Source organism: Fusarium coffeatum, assembly GCF_003316985.1.
Source record: "Fusarium coffeatum strain FIESC_28 chromosome Unknown BRIP53273_contig_213, whole genome shotgun sequence".
Lineage (NCBI taxonomy): Eukaryota > Fungi > Ascomycota > Sordariomycetes > Hypocreales > Nectriaceae > Fusarium > Fusarium coffeatum.
The window spans coordinates 1-20,754 of NW_022158006.1; the positions used below are offsets into that span (position 1 = coordinate 1).

The following is a 20,754-nucleotide window of genomic DNA, read 5'->3' on the forward strand; positions in this document are numbered from 1 at the left end:
TTTTTTTTTTTTTTTTTTTTGTGTAAAAGAAAAGGAAAATTCTGTTGATTATACATTAACACAGGGGAGGAGATTGTGAAGTCTTGATACACCAGCATCCTACACGCTGTACCCTTCTGGTAAATTCAGGCAGGGGCTTTCTGAAATAAGCGCTGGGCTTGCACTGATGTTAGTGGCTGCAAAATAAAACATGTTGGAGATCGCTGCAAAGGTTGGGAATTCAATGGTGAGTTCTACGTGAGCGATAAAGCTCAACTAATGGTCAAGAAAGTTCATTGTGTCTAGTATATATACGCCAAGCTCTTGGTCTATCGCCTAAATACCTACGACACTAACTTTCAGAAAGTTGGCATCCTTCTCAAGCTTCTCACGCAATGGTCCACTCTTCAACTCCTCTACATTCCAAGCAGCCCAGACAAAGCGGCCGTGGAGGAAGGCAGCCTCAGGAGAAGCCGCCCAAACAGCGAAGGAACCCGGAAGATCCTCTAATACTATCGTCAGCGGATATATGTAGAAGTCTTGAGCGTCACTTACCATGGTCCCAGTTAGCAGAGTTGGCATCCATACCATATTCCTGAACTCGGAGACCTAGAATAGAGCCCGGGTGAAAGTTGATGATCTGGGTCTTGGACGGGTCTGTCTCGTCTGCTATCTTTTGCAGCAACAGGGATCCAGAGTTCTTGGTTAGGGTGTAGGCGCCTGCGTCAATACCGCTGGTGAAATGGTGGATAGCGCAGGAGGAAACGTTGATGATGTATCGCTGTAAAAGTTTTAGATCATGTGAATATGTGTTGAGAACGGAGACTTACAGGTCCAGCTTCGGTCCTGGGTTGCTTCTCGAAGAGTTCGCAAAACTGATGCAGGGAGCGGACGTTGACTACGAACTGTTCCCAGACACCCTCCCAAGTCTGATCGGTAATTTTTCCAGCGACCATATGAGCAGCGCTTAGCACAAGAACATCGACATGGATTTTCTCTTTAGCAAGGTCGTCGAAGAGAGCATCGATGCTGGAAGGGTCTGCAACCTGACACATACGGCCATCATATCTTGTGTTACTCTTATCTTGAACTTCATCGGTGAGACTTTTGACAGCAGACTTGAGCTTTTCCTCTGATCGCCCAGTGATGATAACCTTGTCGGCACCAGCGAGGCCGAAGTTTCTCGCAATGGCGTAGGCAATGCCTGCTGTGGCTCCGGTAATGAGTACAGTCTTTCCAGCTTGTGATAGTTCGGGCCGCGTTGGAAGAATTGCGTCGTAGGGATGATTGTGGATGCGCTGTGTCAGGGGAATGGTTTTGAACTCCATGATGAGGAAGATGTCTGATTTTAGATGGTATGATGTATGAAGGACTTAGCTTGTTGGCTTTGATCCTGTAGTCGATGATGCTGTAGTAGATATTGTATATTCACGTTAGACATGTCAGGTATTTATATGCATAGAATCCGTTACCCTGCGGAGATTAACACTGACATTGTGAATGACTTGGATGTTTCCAGCTGATAGTCCGCAGTTGAGCTCAAGTTTGTGGATACGTCCTACATCCTTTCTGTAGTTAATTGTGAATAAAAACCAGGTTATCGGCAAGCAAATGCTATCTGTTGCAGCGTTCGTCGGAGTTAGGACTTAAGAGCTCTAGTATGGCAGACTTAAAGTCCATGCGTTAGGGGACTTTAGTAGAACCCACCACTTGAGACAGCGGACTTTGTACGAAAATTCTCCACAAAATGCGGAAAGGTTAGTTTAATCTTGCAGGGTACTCCAGATGCTAGGCTGACACTTCAATAGCTTGCGGATCTTGACCTTGCCACCATTAAGACTTCGTAGACCCAGATGATGCCAAGTGGTCTTGCTCTCAGAAGGTTACTACTATTTCCAGACGGTTCAATGCCACAGACGTTAGGACTTGGTCCCAAGAGCACAAAGAATTTGGGAAATCACTAGGGTTCATGGTCAGTTGGGGAAAAGGTGTCAATTGCATTGCATAATATTCTTTCTATAGAAGGGTCTTGACTTGAAAATTGAAACTAAAGGTAGGGAAAAATCGTCGAACGAATCAAAAACCCTCCTTCATAGAAACCTCCTGAAAAGTTGCCGACTTCACATTGACGTTTCGGCGATCATCGACTCGGCGAATAGACACCAGAGGCATGCACCTATCTGCCTGCATGTATCTCTTAATTCCAGACACTCGAGGACCCAGGGTCTTTCCGTCCGCTGCTATGCGGCTCTTCTTGATCCTCTATTACAGAAGCCATAAGCGCCTGCTCTTCATCTTGTCCTGCCGATTGATTGTGACAGTTCGGGCATTCCTGCGGAGTACTAGCCACAAGTCCCTTGACATAATCCTGCACCTTGTGGGTACTCAACAGCACAAGCAGCGCCAGGTAAAGGTGCAGAAACATGTTGAAGATCAACGATGTAGACGAATACGACACTAGGAAAATCTTCCCGCTATCGTGCTCGCGATTGTGCGTCCATGTGAAGATAAGTATGATGAACGATAAAATGGCAAGTGAGATATCTGCGATAAGACAATTCCAAGGTTTTGTGATGGGAGTGTCGGGAGGGAGTTTGATGTGCGCGGCTTTGCGTCTGATGATCCATGCCATAACAGCGGAAGCGATGAGGAGCAGCATAGTGAAGATAGCTGTAGGGCGAAGCATGACGATGAAACGGATGAGGTTGAGAGGTAAGCCGATGGCGGCTGAGTAGAGGAAGAGGACCCTGGCGGGATGGTTGACTGTTACTGGGTTGTCGCCGGCCATGATGAAGTTTGTTCAATTGTATTAACAAGTGATGTTTTTGTGTGTAGTTGTGTGGTGCAGAAGCATCGGTCTGGTATGGATAGAGATGATACTTATACTCGGTGTCATTTGCACCATCGTGATATAATTAAAATGCACAGCCATCATTTTCCGCAGGTGAGTGTAGAAGAGGAACATCTATGACATAGTCAGATCTCCAAGTACGTTTGCGTAGAATTATAGATCTCTACTGCAGTTGCTCAACTGTGTCGTGTCATGGTCCAATCATAGTCTCTGGCGACAAGTAAGATACGGAGCTGACGGGGTTCTTAAAGATCTGCCTGAAATAGGCAGTCAATTTATTCCCGGCCCAATCCTTCGAGGCAACAGAATAAGCTCGGTCTCCACCTTTCGGACCTTTCCTAAAATAGTAGTCATCGGGTAAGATATGGTAATAAGGTTCGCATATTGTTTTATAGACACGTATCTCAATCAATTAACTCAACTCGCGTGTTGCCCATTTCCTTCTTCCGTAAACCTTCATTCTTTACGGATAATGTGATTAAAGAACTCACCAAGAAAATATCCCGACCTCTTGGCATATCTAGTCTTCTCCTCGCTCTCAAAATCAATCCAGATAGATCCAAACCGATCCGAAAACCCTGCAGCCCATTCCCAGTTGTCCGTAAACGTCCATCCAAAGTACGACTTGATCACAACACCCTCCTGCGATGCCTTGGCTACCTCAGTAAGGTAGCTCTTGTAGAAGTCAAATCTGAAAGGATCCTCGAGGACATCGTCTGGACCCTCAGGCTTCCAAGCGTTCTCGCCTTGAGCTGTGGTGCCGTTCTCAGTAATGTAGATAGGTACCCCGTACCGATTCCAGATCCAGCGTAGCAACTTGGCCCAGCCCCAAGGTGTTGTTCGCAGCCAATATGTGTCGCTCATGGGTCCTCGCCATTGTCCTTGCTTGTTCTCGTCAAGTTGTTCAATGTTTCCCTTGTGGTCGTTAATATCAGCTGGCTCGTCGCGGTGCCGCACATAGAACGCTGAGTAAGAATTCATGCCATAGAACTCTGAGCTTCCAAGGACAAGTTTACTCTCTTCAGGTGTGAAACGGGGTAAACGATCCCCAAGCTGAGCACGCATCGATGCAGGATAGTCTCCCGTCTTGTATAGAGGGTCGGCGAACCAGGCAATCTCAAACTCTCGAGCACGCTCTGCGGCTTCTTGGTCCTTTAAATCGTCGACATCCCACGGCTCAGACCAATTGCCATGCAATGTGATCATAACCTTGCCTTGCTGGGTAGGCTTGAATTCACGCTTATACAAATCCGCGACGTAAGCATGCGATACGAGCTCTGTGTGTCCGACAATGAAAGGCTCCGTGCTACTATCTCCTTCTTCGTTTCGGTCGCGGAAGCTTGATCGCGCGGGCGCGTGTACTCCAGCAGCATATCCCGCAAGTGAATAGACGCCAGGCTCATTGTATGTGATCCAGTTCTTGACGCGATCACCGAATCGCTCAAAGCAAACGCGAGCATAGCGAATAAAGTCGGGTGTATAGGCGTCTTTGTTCAACATGCCTCCGTACCGATCTTCCAGAGCCTGCGGAATGTCCCAATGGAAGAGGGTAATAAAGGGCGTGATGTTGTTTGCGAGAAGCTCATTAATCAGACGGTTGTAATAAGCGATTCCTGCTTCATTTATAGGGTCATCCTTTCCACCAAGTGGGATGATTCTTGACCAGGCGAGGGAAAATCTGTAGCCTGTAGCTCTGTACCTGCGTAGCCACTCTACATCTGTCTTGTAAAGGTCATAGGACCGCACGGCATCGTCTCCAGTGCTTCCATCCTTTACTTTTCCAGGAGTGTGCGCGAACTTGTCCCAAATTGATTCTCCTTTGCCGTCTTTATTCCATGCACCTTCAACTTGTGCTGCAGCTGTAGCCCATCCCCAGATAAAGTCAGAAGGGAGAGCGCCCTTGATAGACTCGTCGAAGCTGGGCTGGGAAGTCATTGTGATGGAACGATAACAAAAACATCAATCTGAGGAGCCAGAGGACGTACCAGAAGAGAAAAACAGTTCTTTTTTTCTAGTGATGTGTCAGTCACCATCATGGGTCGTAAGAGGGGAACTTGCATGTATAAAGTGGAGCCTCGCATTGGCTCATGATCCTTCTTGTCTACGCGTATAAAGCTGGTCGTTAGCAGCATATGCATATCTGATTTTCGCACGAATGGTGACCAACACGGTTAATTCGCAATATCGGCCCATATCACCGTTTACCCGTCGTACCGTACAGCCCCAGATTATCCCCCAGACACGCAATGGCCAGGCCTCAAAGCATCAGAAGAATTACCCCCAAAACCATAAGAGACGAAATAATTTGGTCATTTTATAGTAGCTTAGGGTAGCACTTAGGCTGCTTTATTATAGTAGCCTAAGGCTTAGAGACAATTCTTCTGTTACCTACCTGCAGAATAGCAACAACTGCAACAGAAATGCGAGACCTAGGTTGCACTACTGTTCCAGAAATTCCATCGTGCAGACTTGAAAGTACATAATTATGGTCTCTGCCACGTTAGGATGGTTCACGAGCCTTGGAAAACTCGGTTCCGAATCGCTTGCAGCAAAAGCGGCATTCGTTTCACATGACCGTTGACCAAATTCTTGACAAATTGACTTGCTCTCCAAACATCCATAATTCCGTTACTCTGTGGGACAGCTCTGCAGTTCCCTATCGTTGATGCTGGCACAGTTAAACATGGGTGACTGTTTCGCCCTGACGAGCACGTCTCTTATCCTCCTTCTCAGCGGCCCATCTAGCGTCTCCCATTTTGATACTCAGTTTGATAGGGTTGGCGCCCTTGGTTTCAAAAACATGATCAATTTCCTCCAAGTTCAATTTGCTGGTTTCAGGAAAGGTGAAGTAGGCTATAATAAGCTGGATGAAGTTGTAGCAGATATAGACGGCCCAGATCTTGTATCCGATCTTGTTAATGCCTACCGAAATACCGTAGTTGTGTACAACACCAGCAGCGCCCTTGGACTCGTCAGCATAGGAAGGAGGGGTGAGGGTGCTTAAAGAATTCTTACCTGGAACATCGTGTACAGGGCCATACCCTTTGCCCTTAGCGGAAGAGAGAGGAGTTCAACAGGGTACAAATTGTGCATGGTTGCTATCAGGGATGCACTGCAGACTTGGAAGAGGAAGATCCACACGACAGTGAGGTAAGAAAGATATCTATCTCCTTGAACTTCCACTCGCCAACTGGTAATAGTGACAGCTGTTTGGGCGACGATGATGGAGATCAAGCCTACGAAGATCAAAGTTCGTCGACGGAAGTGCTCAATGATGTAAGCACCAAAGAGCGTGAATACGAAATACGTCGCGGTCGAGCCAAGAGTGATGCCCAAAACATCGAGTGACTTGGTGATACCGATGGTTTGAAGGGCGGGGTCCATGTACAATCCAATAATACCACCACCTACAGCGAGTCAGCAAGAAGCACGGTTACCACAAGTGAGTTCTTATTCTTACCGTTCCATTGCTGGAATACAGAGTAAAGAGCAAGGACAAATGTTCTGAACCCTACAGCCCTAGTGAAAAAGACGCGGAAGTCCCATGTGGCGCGGAAGCCAACAGCGGACGTCTCGATGGACTCGTCGATTTGAGAAAGCAAGACGTCAACGAATGGGTGGTTGATATCCTCTGAGGAAGTAAGGTACTCAGAGATCATCTTGCGGGCTTTCTCCCTCTGGCCTTTCATAACCATGTACCGAGGAGACTCGGGGCAGAGCCAGTAAATGGTAACGGAGACAAAGAGCGGGAAGATAGCCTGGATCAGGAAAGCAACCCTCCAGCTCCAGTTGTTTTCCCAGTGGGTGAAACCCATCATAATACCAATGACACCCAGGGATCCGACTTGGAAAAAAGCACCAAAGATACCGACGATGCTGTAATGTGTTAGCATCATGATGAAAGGTATTGGGTCTGAATATTCTTCACTTACTGTCCACGCAGGTGAGGAGGGGCAACTTCAGCAATATATTGAGAGCTGGTGCAAAGGGCAGTTCCAAAACCAAGCACAAAACGACCAAACATGAAAACTTTCACATTGGGCGAGAAGCATTGAATGATGGATGCGACGATGGTAAGGAAACAACCGATGAAGTTCACGGCGCGACGACCGAACTTATCTCCAAGGCTGAGAAATGGTGCACCGCAAAAGTTGCCAATGGTCATGAGGGCATTAATAACACCCAGAGTAGATCCACTGTTCTCAAACCCAAAGTAAGAATGCCAGTAGTCATTAGAATTGATACTGCTAATGACACCCCAATCGATACCGTACCTGCATTTCGATTGTCAGTATATTTACAAGTGGGAAAGGAAGAGGAACATACGCAGCTTGGTTTGCAGCCATAACCATCATGAGCAAACAGATACGGAAACCAGCCTTGGATCTAAGTCTCAGGGCCTCACGTGACTTGGTGATTAGATGGTCTTCGGAGACTCGTGCCGTGACGACGTCGTCGACGGCAACGCCAGACTTTTCTGCATCGGCTTGGACATCTTGATAGATGTTGTGATGCTCGAAAGATGCTCTTCTGGCTTGAACAGGCATCTTGGTAGTTCCCTTTTGAGATGATATTGTAAGGATTGGGCCAAGAGTGCCAGAGATCGATTGTGGATCAGATCCCAAATGATGGTATTTATATGAAAACTCTCACATTACACAATACCATCGATCAGCTCACATGTGCCACTACATTTTTGCAAACTTTCCCTCATATCAGGCTAAAGATATTGTTCTAGACTCAATGTGTGATCAATGATCACAACTCAATCTGTTGCAGAGTGCAGAAGTCGGTATCATTGCTATGGAATGGCGGGTAAAGTTGCCATACTTCTCTTCCAGCCATTGGCTCATTTTTCTCCCAGTTCTGGGGTTGGGGGCACACCCGATCAACCTAAAGAATAATTCCTCGAATAACGTTAATGCAATGCTATGCTACCCCGACTTTTGCTGGGGTCACAGCGGCACAGATTAGGCTTTATGTTTATACTCGTATAACACTTTTTCGTATCTGCTGACCCAATGCGAGAACGTCAAAATGGCAATTCAAACTAGTTGACCTGACAGAACCTCTTGATAGTTACATACTCCTGCGCATCTCCAATATCCTCATCATCCAGATCAACCCGCCAATCCGTCCGATTCACCACCGCGAGAACCTTGACATTAGCTCCTTTCAGAGCCACCCTACTAAGCGAGTTCAGAATTGCCCGTGCACCCTGGCGAGATCTCCTTCCACTAGGCGACTGGTGCTGGACCTGGCTACAGCATCTATCAACACGGTCTAAAACGACCCAAACCATTTTTTCTCGGCTGACCATTTTCAAAATCCTAGAAGCAACATCTTCCAAAGCCTTCCGCTTATCACTTTCGTCTGGAACGGTCTGATACCGACGGAGCTTTGCCAGTATCTCATCCACCTGCGTCTGGTCTTGAAGTATCTCCTTGTTGAGATGGAGTATTTGGTAGATCAGTGACGAGAATACGTGTAGGTTAGTGTTCTCGTGATCGTGGCGGCCGAATAGGTGAAAGGCGCATGGGTAGTCATTCAATCGTTCGTCGATAAGATCTAGAGCCACATAGGATGCCCAGCAATTATGGGCTCTGTCATTGTCGTTCTCTCCAGAAACGACAAACAGGCCAGAATCCTTTGAATCTCGCCACATCTTGACGTTCTGATCATTTTTGATCTGGTCGAGTTGTTGAGTCCGCTCTTGCTCGCCATGCCATGTCTTTGGCCAGAATTCTGCCTCGATGTTCCTCCGGTGGCTGTCTAGCTGGCTGTGGTGATCCTCGCAGGAGAAGTCGTGGAGGTTGAGTAGAGTGCCTATTTGGTTCATTGTCATCGTGTCGTTGTGTTCTTGTAGCTCTACTTCGGTTAGTCGTTGCTCATTTCCATGCACAATGATGCTTGCAAAGTGTACCTCGGATCTGAGCACGCAGACTCTCGTTGCTCACTTGTACCTCCTCAAGCTTTTGCTTGATACTATTCACATTCTTGCCAAGCGCCTCTTCACAGACGAGCCTAACGTTAACCACAGCTGTCTTCACAAGGTCTGCCTTTTGCGACAGTCCGTTCTGGCTTATGAATGTTTGCATAAGTCGATCTGATTAACAAGTGTCAGTAGCGGAATGCAAGCGGGTTTTGAAACCTACGGCAACTTCCGTGAGTGTAAAACTCTAGAGCTTCAATGCAGTAATTCATAAACGCGGCGTAGGTCTCCACAATGGACGATTGTAGTAAGTGGTCGAGTTCGTGGTCTTCATTGTAGATGTGTCGGTACATACTCAAGCCTGGAAGTCGGTCTTTGATGGCCTTTAATGTGGTTTCAATATTCTCTTCCATGCTCACTCGACTCTTGGCGACCTACTATCTCATTAACACTTGGTCAAATAATACCTATTTCAGCGTACCGCAAACAAACAGCACAGAGTTCCAATAGCAACATTGCCGAACGGGGATCCAAAGTCCTTTACCACCTCTACCATAGGGCTGAAGCCTCGTAATAGGTCATAGGCCGTAGCTGCCAAGCCGGTCGTTTCCTTGGAGACCTTTGAGATGCCGTGTTCGCGACTGGCGTCGAAATTACCTTTGGCATTAAAGGCTGTCTGCCAAAAGTGGCTTACTGCTTCGTCGCTGCTTACGTCGAAAGCAGATAGTTGCTCTGGGGTCAATCTCCGCGTTATGTGAGAACTTTCGCGAAGACTCTTTTGTCTCGTTTCAATATCCTCAAGCTTTTTCCTGTAATGATAGCTGTTAGTATAAGCCCCTCCTTATATCACCATTGGGACATTACATGTTCTCTTCATTGAACCTAATGACTCTGCCCTCTTTGTCTGTTGATGAAGACATTTTGATGATGTTTTTCTGGCTCGCCGGCGCAGCCTCCTGAGGGCAGTCCCTTGCTTGGGCAACGGTTGACGTGCAACAAAAGAGTCTCAGAATGGAGAGTAAAAAATGGAACCAAGGCTTCCTATGTCAGCTTCCCGTATGTGACTTCGACAGCTGACCCTCGACCATCACACCCTGGCTTTTCTTGGCATTGCTTATCCCTCGAAGGATGAGGGTAACGTTAAGCGATCGCACAGGCGACTCCACTTACCAAGCACTACCCAACGAGCACAGCTCTGGACTGGCCACATGTCACTGCATGGTTTGTTAAAGGCGATCCCAAACAAACACGGAACTACCGCTCCCCGACCGGTTTGCTGTTTTGCTGAGTTAGATGCCAAGTTTGGGTGTGAAGGGTTAGTCTCCGAAATACCCGTCGGCCGACAAATGCTTATCATCTGTACCATCCCGGAGACTTTTCACTTGCGCGCGAGTAAGTATTACTTGAATTGGTCGACAGACATGTACTGAGAAGGATTTGTTTCAGTTCAAAGGTTTTGCCAAGCTAATGGATGTCTCAGGCCGCGAATGATTGGTAGCCTGGGCTGCTATCCCTGGTTCTGGCCCCCAAATTGACAGGACTCCTTGCAAAGCAATATCTCCAGCCGCATCTAACGCACAGGATTTGGACGGTGACCTTCCTATCTTGGACCTTCAATCTCACCTGGTGCGTGAGACTTTTTGAGATGATTATCTTTTTTCGGTCAAATATAAGAGAATTTGGGAAATGGAAGTACCAATGTATCAAATCAGGCTCGGCAACTCTCTCGGCAAGGCTGAGGGTAGAGCTTTACTTTCCTAATCACTACAAAGTCGCAGTGGCCCCCAGTGAGACTTTGGAGGTCGACAGAGAACGGGACGAACCCTTGGAACTTTCCAGATTCCTTCAGAACCCATTTGCTGTTACCTGACCCTAAGCTTGCAGTGTGCCTGGAACTTCATCCAGTGCTTCTTTCAAGATGGAGTCAAATGAGACTCCGGAAACGGTATGTGAAACAATCAATGTGCTTGTATTTATGATGTTCATTCCCATCTAGACTTTGGCCCAGAGACTGGCGGCTGTGGAGAAACAGCTGGCAGATCTCAAGGTGCAGCCAGTCCCCTCGCCCATGAAGGTGGTTGGGGAACTTGAGCCGCTCTCCCCAATCGATCAGAAAGTCGAGACCAAGGTATGCAGCATCCAAATCATTCTCTCACAACTAACTTTGAGGTAGAATGAAGATGCGCAGCCCAAGTCACGAGTGAAGCTCATCATCAGCAAGACTGATCCCGAGACTGGGGAGATCGTCCAGGATGACAGCAAAGTCCTCAAGACAAACGACAAAGATGAAGACAGAGACAGGTACGCCTTTGCTCTTCGGAAGATGGTCCAAGACAACGATAACTCACGACAAATCTCTTCCGAGATTGACATCATCAACTTGGATCTGTGGGCTTTGTTGAAAGAGAGGCTGAGCTACTACCCATATCACCTCTATCGTGATTCCCCTGTCACCCTCTGGTCTCCCTACGAGTCTCTTGTATTCGAGTTCGACGCTCTGATGGCGATGTCTCAGGTCGAGCCGACCAGTGATACTGACAAAAGGGCTCGTGAGGACCTGAAGCTACTTCTTGATACTATCTCTGGTGGCTCGTCTGGTGATGAACGGCTTGACAAATATTTCAAAGCCCGACAAAACTACAAGAAGCAGAAGCCTGAGACCGTCCAATTTGAAGATCTATGGACTGTCTTCCAACCAGGAACTCTGGTCTATGGCCAACCCTTCCAAGGTCAGCCGCAGGTCTTCGTCGTCAAGGACAATTTTAGGCCTTGGCCATGGCAAAGACCCGACAAAAAGGCGAGAGGCGGCACTCGTCCCGATACTTGGGAGCTCGATGCCTGGTCATATGACTGGCGAGATGGCTCATTTAGTCGTTGTCTGTTTGTACTTAACTTCGACCACTTTGAAGGTCATCTTCCCTTGACGTCTCTCCCTTACTATCCATTCGAGCTTCATCCCGAGTATGAGGCTAAGCGCGCAGAACTCATTGCTCGGGGAAGGGACTTTCGGAAGATTTGTGAGGCCAAGCAGGGATCGAGGCTCTTTGATTACCGTGGCAGGTCGGTCATCGAGAAGAAGGGTCTCGCTGTCGCGCGACAGGACGATGATGTAAGCCCCATTACCGTATTTTCAATGCATGCATTGACAGTCTTTCTTAGAGTTTCGACGGTGATACCGCCAGCTCGTATATGATAGGCTCCCAAGTAGGACACAACCACAATGGCGCCACCGTTCTGGCTCCCCGATCATCCGAGGTATATCTGGTTTTGTATTCCATCTTGTTCAAGAGCTAACTAGTCTTTAGGTCAAGAGCAGGGTCATGGTAGACTACGAGTCCTACTTCGAATACGGCGGCGCAAACGTAAGAAACGGTCCTCTTACGGCTGTTGACAGCGAAGAGTGCCTCTGTTTCGATTGCCAGCAGAACACTGGCCTCTGCGCTCGTTATCGAACTCACTTCGACCAAGCCAGATTTGTTCTTCAGAAGGAGTGGGAAGAGGAACAGTACTTGATATGTCCACCTCGTGTGCTAGGATATATCCTGAAGGACAAACAATGGGCTCAGCTCCAAGTCACCCTTCTAAGTCCCCTGAGTCAGTATGATGATGATGAATTGCTCTCGCGTCTCAAATTGGCAGACGACCCCACTGACACGTCATCGAAGAAAGGTAAGTCCTGTGGGTTATCCTTCTCTAGGAAATTGCTGAAATCGTGTTCAGAAAAGGACGAGTCCACCAAGGCGCTTCTTTTAGACCTTGTTCGAAGTCACACTTCAACTGAGGTGAAGACGGAAGCAGAGGACGAGGAAAGGTTAAACGTGGATGACATTATCCCAGACAAAGGAAAAGGGCTCATCATCCTTCTTTATGGTATGTCGACGCCACATATCCGTGCGACCTTGAATTGACATTTGACTTACCAGGTCCGCCCGGAGTTGGCAAGACTTCGACAGCGGAAGCTATCGCAATCGCTACAGGCAAAGCCTTGTTCTCGGTTAGCGTTGCTGATGTTGGCACGCAAGCGAAGCATGTCGAATCGAACCTAGCCAGAATTTTCGCACTTGCGACGAAGTGGCAGGCAATTCTACTTATGTCAGTGCCTTCAAGTGATTATTCCTAGGTGAATGCGGACTAATACAATCGCAGTGATGAAGCAGACGTCTTCCTTGAGAGTCGTGGTAGAGGCAACAAGGCCATCTCGACAGAGAAAAACGCATTGGTCTCTGGTATGTTTCTCGACTTCTCAGATCTCAGACCAGTTATATGCTGACATTACTCTAGTGTTTCTCCGCGTGTTGGAATACTACCAGGGAATCATGTTCCTGACCACCAACCAAATCGCTGAATTTGACGTTGCTATCCCGTCCAGAATCCATCTAGCCATCAAATACGAGAGTCTCAAGAAGTCTCAAATGGAGGCTATCTTCTACAGCTTTCTTGACCCTCTGGAAGATAAGCGGCTTATTTCAGACTATGAAGAGATAAAGGAATGGTTGGATGATGTTGTCTACAAAGAACATTTCGATGGTCGCCAGATCCGCAATATGGTAACTACAGCTCTGGGTCTGGCACGTGCAGAGGCAGCCCAAGGTAAGGGAAAGAAACAATTGACGAAGAGTCATATGAAGAGGGCTTTCAAGAACATGAGTACTTTCAAGCGGGATTTCAATATCCAGATGCAGAGGTATATCGATGGACAAGAGAAGATGATCAAGTGAGGAAGATGGTTAAGTAAAGATGTACTTCGGTAGCTCCCACATTTTCAGTATTCTTTTCCGAATCATAGTCTCATTCTTCAAGTCTATCTTTGAATAGAGGCACAGCAGGCGATCGATAGTAAAGCAGTGGAACCGAGAAAAATACGGCACAGAGAACTGCATCAATAGTCGAACAGCGAGTCCTCGTTATCGCGACTATGGTCAGATACCCATTCAGCGTCATCGTTAAGCTTCCACTCGCCGAGCCTGATTTCCATGAGAAGCTCATCGTTCCAGTCGTCAATGGCAGCTTCTCTCTGCTCTTTATCCCACCACATATCCGGACCTAGATGCCGGCCATTCTGGCTTCCTGGATCATGTTTAGACTGTTGCACTCTCTCCTGAGACTCGCATCGCGCGTGCGCAAGCCAGAACGCCTCACCAGGTCTGCCAAGCCTTTGCCTGTAGACCTTCCACAACGCAGGGAACATCTCTACTCGTCGCATAGATCGGTTAGGAGCATGGCCGAGACTGTTGAACATGTGCATGTTGGTAATGACATCCGGCTGCAGCCACCGAAGCTTGGTTGCGTCAGTGCTTGGGACATCTATGTCGATGCATTTCGCAAGACCTGAAAGAAACTTCTTCGACTTCCCTTCTTCTCTGCTCGCAAGTTCCATGAGCTGAAGGTCATACATGCCACCGAGTGACACGTTAAACTGTTGGAATAAGAGCCTGGACATGTCGCGGATGTCGAAGCCCACTTTGGTAATGGTCTTTGACTCGAGGATCAGGCGAAGGGATTGGAATTCTCCTTCTTCGCCGACAGCAGAGAGGGCGGTTGTGCCAAGGCTTTTAATGTCGACCACGTAGACTTTGTTGGTTGGGAGAATCAGCAGCTGAAGGTTGATTAACTCCTCTTGATTGCTAGAGACGTCGAGATAGATTGAGGGCGGTTTGGTTGGGAGTCCATCAAGTGCCTTTAACAATCGTTTGAGGCCTTTTGGGCCCTTGATGACCTTTGTAGAAGTGCCCGTTTCCCCGTTACCAGGCTGGGGAGAAGTTTGTTGTTCCATGGCAGGCGATGGTGTAGACGGTTTGACAGATGAGTTAAAATGTGCTAAGTGGATCTGTTTCAGGACAGCAAAGGTCAGAAAGAAGGATGAATACGGAGAGTTGGGCGAGTACTGCCTGGTGGAAGAAGCGGAGTATATGACCTGTCGTTGGTCGGCCTCCCACATCATGCATGGCTGCCTGAGAATTGATGACATACGATTTTCAATTTGGAAAATAGATAGGCTTAATTATTAGCAACGCTGGTAGATGGTATTAGAAGGCGTGGCCAATTTCTTGACTTTGTACGGTATTCCCATCAAGGCTCCGATTCTCGTCCTGAGCTTGACCTTTCAAAAACACCAAATCCGGCATACGCAAATACTCCGGCCCTTCTTGTACGTCATCATCAAATTCATCATCCCTCACTCCATATTCAGCATAACTCTGCGTCGCCTGCCTTGACTTCAATGGCTGACTATCCGATGTATATGCCGTTCCAGATCCGAGACCAGTTCCTCCAGGCGTTCTGGTCCTTTTGATAAGTTTCTTCAGACCTGGAAGGCAAACGACTATTACAGCAGTCGTCATTTCTGCGGTACATAGTGTGTTTCCGGATGCGTCGTCGAGAGAGTAGTCTGCTATATGGCTAATGACGAAGCGGGTGAGGCCAACGGCTAACGTAATTGCACCCAGAGAGAAGACTCCAACGAGGGCGAGTTTCTGTTCTTTGCGGAGCATTAGATGGTTAAGCATAAAGAATGGGAAGCAGAAGACTATAAAGCATTAGCGTTGAGATTCTTGGGGTTTAAGAGGAGCTTACGTAGTAGATCTGTTGAGAAGTTCATGGACCATTGCGTAAAGAAATTGGTCATGGAATTCCATGCTGAGTCCCATTGATTTTCGATATCCCTCGGACAATTAGCCAGATGCCAGATGCTGGGTTGCACAGAACATACCAGTTAGTTGAGATGGGCCTTGCGATTAGAGTATTCAAGAGAAACGAGGTCGTTAAGCAACAAGCTAAGTATGTCGTGATCGCGTACAACGCTATCCTCAGTGATCGAAACACGTTGGGTATTAAATGCCAGTAAAAGGCCGTGATCGAGAGTTTCGGGAAATAGATTCCAATGTCGAAGCAATATTCGGCAATAAAGACACACTGGTTTCCAATATCAGTTCGCACTCCTTCCCTCGTATATTTCGACATACCTTCAAGTACGCAACGCTATGAACTCGGTCCTCGTCGTCGACGTACGTGTCTTCGTCCCCCTTGATGCGCGTCGCGGTCGCAGAAGAGATAAACCACGCCAGAGCAAATATCCAGCCTACCCACGCAAAATAGTCGGAAGCCAATAGCCTCCTCCCTTCAACATTAAGTCGAGTCCAGCATCGGAGAATAACAACGGCCAGTGCCAGGACAACCAGTAATGCTTGGACGATCTATCCAAGTCGTTAGTTTTGCTGTCCCACGAGAGCCATGGATCGGATAGAGGCCTACTATCAGTATGGTAGCATGCTGCATCTTGCAGATTGTGCGCATGGGAATAAAGAAAACAAAGGAAATAAAGAGGTGGGCGTGGAGAAACGGTTATCAACGCTGGAAAAATCCAGTGACGCGGCACAGGGTTGTGTGGCTGCATCCGGAACCAGCTTTGAGTTTACGCTATGATCTCGAGATGAGTGGCGTTGAACCTAAGTCGTCAACAGCCATTTACCTTCTGATTTTGCCCTTTGTCTTTCTTACTATTGATGACACAATTTATTGTGATGAAGTAGCACTTGTACACTTTTTTAACTGACGGTGTTTGTTATATTGCGACTTTATGGTTCTTTTGTCAACGTGGTAGTCTTATAAGACTCGCATCAATGATGTTCACTGCTGGTTCTATCGTCATTAGACTTCGAAGCTAACGCCATGCGGCTGACATTCAGGGCCAAAAAATCCCTGATCGTCGCCTGAGATGCCGCTATCCTAACGCCACCGTTCCTGATCACAAATAAATTTTCCATCTTGATTTATAAAAGCAACACTCTTGCCGCTTATATCGTCAATTAAATTCGAGTAGCGAGCGGCTAAGTTACTTGCAAGTAGTTTCGGAAAGTTCCGTGATTGTTATACGATCTAGATGTCATGTTGGATGTCACGGTGGTGTCTTCGGGATTGCTTTCGAATTTTGTGACATGTCAACTCTTAGGTCTGAATTGCTGTGATCACACCTGTGATTGGGCATGATACGGAAGAAAGACATCCTGATACTCCTATTCATATCGCGTGATGGTTATCACAATCTCTCAAGACCCATTCTGCCCTCGACGTTTTCCAGCGAGGAAGACAATGGCTCGCCAGGCTCTTCTAAGCACGACCGTCAATTTTCGGAGAGACGATCCAGAAGTGTTTCCGGTTTTTACGAGACCATAAGGCTGATGCCTCGTGACTTGGTGGCCTGTTCTGCGCCGGTAGCCGTGCGCCCGATGATAAGATTACAGGACTTGGCTTCCTGAGTATCAACGTTAGTGTATCGTCGTGATAGCTCATGATCAGCTTCTATGTGCCCAATATGTGTTGATGGCTCCTCAAGATACATATGTTCCTCTCCATTCACATTGCGGTTCAACGTATTGATAGATGATAACTGTCGAGGCCCAAGAATAGTTGAAGGCTCTACAGTATGCTGGCTGTAATTACTGTCTGGAATACTCCAGGGCAATGCCACCCTCATTATTCCATCAGAATTACGATAACCTCTTAGATAAGTAGGAACAGCAGAGTCTGTATGCCATGTCATTCGAACAGCACTCTTCCTGCATATCCCAAAGACCCGACAAAATTGCTGGGATATGTCTACCCCCGTCGGCCCCGTCGGCCCCGTCGGCTCTCCACACTACCCCAGCTACAACGGTCAGTATTCGGACGAAAAGCCAATGCCAAGGGACACATCTTCCCAATATTGTCCTCAGAGCATCTGAAAGATTGGCCCTAAGAGCATGAGAGACGAAATTATTTGGTCACTTTTTGCCAGCTTAGACCAGCATTTAGGCTAATTTATTATTGTAGCTCAAGTCTTAGGTGACAATTCTTCTGTCACCAACCTGATTGTCTTCCCGTGGGAGACATTTATTCATCCGTAGTTTACCCAAACCCTGTCAATATCCACTCCATCGGAGTCTCGATCGGAATAAGGTAACTAACGGTGTGGAGATACCGACCCGTCGGCATCTTTCGGCCCAGACAGTTGGCTGACAGCTCTTGGTAAACGCTTTTCCCCAGCTCCCCATACCCCAAAAAGATGTTACCCGCGAGCTCCATCCATAAATACACCGAGACTAGGAGCTCGATTATTCCTGTCAAGGTAGTGAATCAGGGAGGACTAGGACTTTAATAGACAAGTTCATCGTTTGTATGGAGTTTTATAAGCTTGGGGTATCCATGGACGGATATACGTCGTAGATTCGGGGCAATGATAGCGCTCAAGCTTATTGTTATGCTTGTCGGCTCGCTTGGTGAGGTATAAGTAGCATGTGCCTTACCGTTGCATGAGGTAGGAAGTCATCTCTTATCCTGCCATCTTCTTTAGTTTAGACTCTTCACGATGCTTCGGCTATTGAACGCTTTGGCCTTGGTTGGCGTTGCTTCGGCATTGCCTTCTGACTCAAAACCCACCTTCAAACCCAGCAAGGCCACAGCAAATCTCCCATACCGAAACTCCTCACTATGCGTCGAATCCCGTGTCGACGACCTTCTCTCCCGCATGACGGTAGAAGAAAAGGCCGGTCAAATGTTCCAAACGCTCTTATTCTCCGGCCCCAACGGAACTCTTGAGCAAGCCAACCCAGAGATGAACAGCTCGGAATTCATGATCGGAACACAGCTCATGACCCATTTTAATCTGGCTATTCAGATTGAAGACGTCAAGGAAGCTGCCAAGTTCACGAACAGAGTTCAGCAACGGGCTTTGGAGACAAGACTTGGTATTCCTGTAACTATCTCGACTGATCCGCGCCATGCTTTCACGGATGATATTCGTACGGGATTCCAAGCTGGTGGTTTTTCGCAGTGGCCTGAGACTGTAGGACTTGCAGCTCTACGCTCAGCTGAGACTGTGCAGCGCTTTGCGGAGATTGCACGAGAGGAATATCTCGCCGTCGGTATTCGCGCTGCTCTTCATCCTCAAGTGGATCTTGCTACTGAACCCCGCTGGCCTCGCAACCGCAACGGTTTCGGTGAAGATGCCAACCTGACTGCTACACTACTGAGCTCTTACATCAAGGGTTTCCAGGGTGAAGTCTTTGGTCGTCGTTCCGTTTCTACAGTGACGAAGCACTTCCCAGGTGCAGGTTCGGCTGCGCATGGTCACGATGCGCATAATGCATTCGGCATGAACTCTACTTATCCCGGCGACAATTTTGACTACCATCTCATTCCCTTCAAGGCAGCTATCGAGGTCGGTGCCAGACAGATGATGCCTTACTACAGCCGTCCTGTCGGAACGGAATATGAGGCTGTTGGCTTCTCTTTCAACAAGGCCATCGTTACTGGTCTTCTCAAGGAGACTCTCGGGTTTGAAGGCATCGTGTTGACTGATTGGGGTCTTGTTACGGATACCACCGTTCAGGGCAAGAAGTGGGAGGCCAAGGCTTGGGGTGTTGAGAGTCTTACTGAACTCCAGAGGGTTGAGAGGGTTATTGACTCTGGCTGTGATCAATTCGGTGGTGAGACTCGACCTGAGCTTGTGGTTGAGCTTGTCAAGAAGGGTGTCATATCTGAAGATCGCATCGATACCTCCGTCCGCAAACTTCTGCGCGAGAAATTCCTTCTTGGTCTTTTCGACAATCCCTTCGTGGATCCCGAAGAAGCCACAGCCGTCGTGGGCAACCCATACTTCCGCCGCATGGGCATGGAAGTTCAACGAAAGTCTTACACTCTTCTCACTAACAAAAACAATATCCTTCCCCTACGCGACCTCTCCAAGAAGACCAAGATCTACGTCGAAGGATTCAACAGCACATTCATCAAAGACCGTGGCTTCCAAGTAGTAACCAACTACAAAAAGGCAGACTACGCCATCCTGCGTCTCAAAGCCCCAAGTGCACCCGCCGACCCCATCGAAAAAGGCACCGATCTCGAATCCGGAAGTTTAGAATACAACAAGAAAGAAAAAGCCCGTCAAGCCAAAATCTTCAAGGCTGTCCCTACCATCGTCGACATCAACTTTAACCGTCCAGCCGCTGTACCTGAAGTAGCAGAGTACGCTGCTGCTTTGTTTGCTAGTTATGGAAGTAGCACAGAGGCATTTTTGGATGTGGTGTTTAATGTGGATGGGGCTCAGCCAGAGGGGAAGTTGCCTTTTGATTTGCCGAGGAGTGATGAGGCTGTTGAGAAGAATTTCGAAGATGTGCCTTTTGATACGGAGGATCCTGTTTTTAAGTTTGGACATGGACTTAGATACGAGTCTGTTTGTGCTTAGATGGCAGAGCGATGAAGAAGGAAGCTTTCGTCAAGGTGGAGGCTGGGACCGGATTATCGGATTGTATACTCACTTCAACTTGTACATATCGCCCAATTTATATCTAACAAGTGATACTCATCTAATTCGACAGCGGTGAACGTTTCGCTTCCAATGACCTGCTGTTCCTTTATCTTATCTGCATCTTCTTGGCATATTCATCTGATAGCCTCGGTTCGGGAAGCGGCAAGTCCACGTCTAAAAGGTGGGCTGCGCCAAACCGTTGGTCCGATGCAACGCTAATGAGATCAGCACTTTGCAGACTGCAAGGTGAGTTTATCGGTGACTGCCGTTTACTGAATATGAGTGGCAAAGAGTTTGTAGTGTATTGGACATGTATCAATCTTTCAGATCAGTTGAGGGTGTTTCTGCCCTCCACCAAATTATAGCCATCTTCCAACTCTATCAAACTCAAACTTAATATGAGCCATTAATAACTTCAGTGAATCAGCACTGTACTGTAGGGCAGTACATCGCCTAAACCCACCTAATCTCAAGCTCTGAAAATCTGGGGTTCGAGTGGGGAACCCTGCCCAACTCTAAAAAGAGAAATTCCGCGAACCACAAGATGATCTCATACTGGGGCAGAACCTGCTAGACCCAGCCACCAACATCCAACTTTCTGGTGACGAAAAAACCCATATTGAGCCATTTTCCATCGCATCATTCTCGTACGTTGGATCCACCAATCTACAACATTTATCTACCGCTAGAGGCTTTGTCAATTCTTCTTCA

At 47.6% G+C, this 20,754-nt stretch overlaps 7 protein-coding genes across 7 annotated transcripts; 2 read left to right on the forward strand and 5 right to left on the reverse strand.

Moving 5' to 3' along the window:
* Positions 1–2,176: 2,176 nt before the first annotated feature.
* Positions 2,177–2,767, reverse strand: FIESC28_08792 (uncharacterized protein; the record flags this gene model as incomplete). Its single annotated transcript, XM_031162929.1, has 1 exon — positions 2,177–2,767. The coding sequence occupies one exon, from the start codon at positions 2,765–2,767 to the stop codon at positions 2,177–2,179; it is 591 nt and encodes a 196-aa protein (XP_031012999.1).
* Positions 2,768–3,286: 519 nt separating this feature from the next.
* On the reverse strand, positions 3,287–4,765 carry FIESC28_08793 (uncharacterized protein; the record flags this gene model as incomplete). Its single annotated transcript, XM_031162930.1, has 1 exon — positions 3,287–4,765. One exon carries the CDS (start codon positions 4,763–4,765, stop codon positions 3,287–3,289), a length of 1,479 nt encoding a protein of 492 aa, XP_031013000.1.
* A 742-nt stretch (positions 4,766–5,507) lies between these two features.
* FIESC28_08794 (uncharacterized protein) lies at positions 5,508–7,377 on the reverse strand (the record flags this gene model as incomplete). The annotated part of the gene is made up of 5 exons (XM_031162931.1): positions 5,508–5,792; positions 5,846–6,237; positions 6,291–6,706; positions 6,763–7,104; positions 7,157–7,377. The coding sequence occupies 5 exons, from the start codon at positions 7,375–7,377 to the stop codon at positions 5,508–5,510; spliced, it is 1,656 nt and encodes a 551-aa protein (XP_031013001.1).
* A 503-nt stretch (positions 7,378–7,880) lies between these two features.
* FIESC28_08795 (uncharacterized protein) lies at positions 7,881–9,682 on the reverse strand (the record flags this gene model as incomplete). Its single annotated transcript, XM_031162932.1, has 5 exons — positions 7,881–8,698; positions 8,754–8,936; positions 8,986–9,196; positions 9,244–9,571; positions 9,627–9,682. The coding sequence occupies 5 exons, from the start codon at positions 9,680–9,682 to the stop codon at positions 7,881–7,883; spliced, it is 1,596 nt and encodes a 531-aa protein (XP_031013002.1).
* A 998-nt stretch (positions 9,683–10,680) lies between these two features.
* On the forward strand, positions 10,681–13,480 carry FIESC28_08796 (uncharacterized protein; the record flags this gene model as incomplete). Its single annotated transcript, XM_031162933.1, has 9 exons — positions 10,681–10,707; positions 10,759–10,890; positions 10,936–11,871; positions 11,922–12,017; positions 12,068–12,431; positions 12,483–12,632; positions 12,686–12,854; positions 12,909–12,988; positions 13,044–13,480. The coding sequence occupies 9 exons, from the start codon at positions 10,681–10,683 to the stop codon at positions 13,478–13,480; spliced, it is 2,391 nt and encodes a 796-aa protein (XP_031013003.1).
* A 161-nt stretch (positions 13,481–13,641) lies between these two features.
* FIESC28_08797 (uncharacterized protein) lies at positions 13,642–16,037 on the reverse strand (the record flags this gene model as incomplete). Its single annotated transcript, XM_031162934.1, has 7 exons — positions 13,642–14,713; positions 14,898–15,288; positions 15,336–15,424; positions 15,472–15,489; positions 15,559–15,674; positions 15,725–15,955; positions 16,014–16,037. The coding sequence occupies 7 exons, from the start codon at positions 16,035–16,037 to the stop codon at positions 13,642–13,644; spliced, it is 1,941 nt and encodes a 646-aa protein (XP_031013004.1).
* A 2,068-nt stretch (positions 16,038–18,105) lies between these two features.
* On the forward strand, positions 18,106–19,980 carry FIESC28_08798 (uncharacterized protein; the record flags this gene model as incomplete). Its single annotated transcript, XM_031162935.1, has 1 exon — positions 18,106–19,980. The coding sequence occupies one exon, from the start codon at positions 18,106–18,108 to the stop codon at positions 19,978–19,980; it is 1,875 nt and encodes a 624-aa protein (XP_031013005.1).
* Positions 19,981–20,754: the final 774 nt, after the last annotated feature.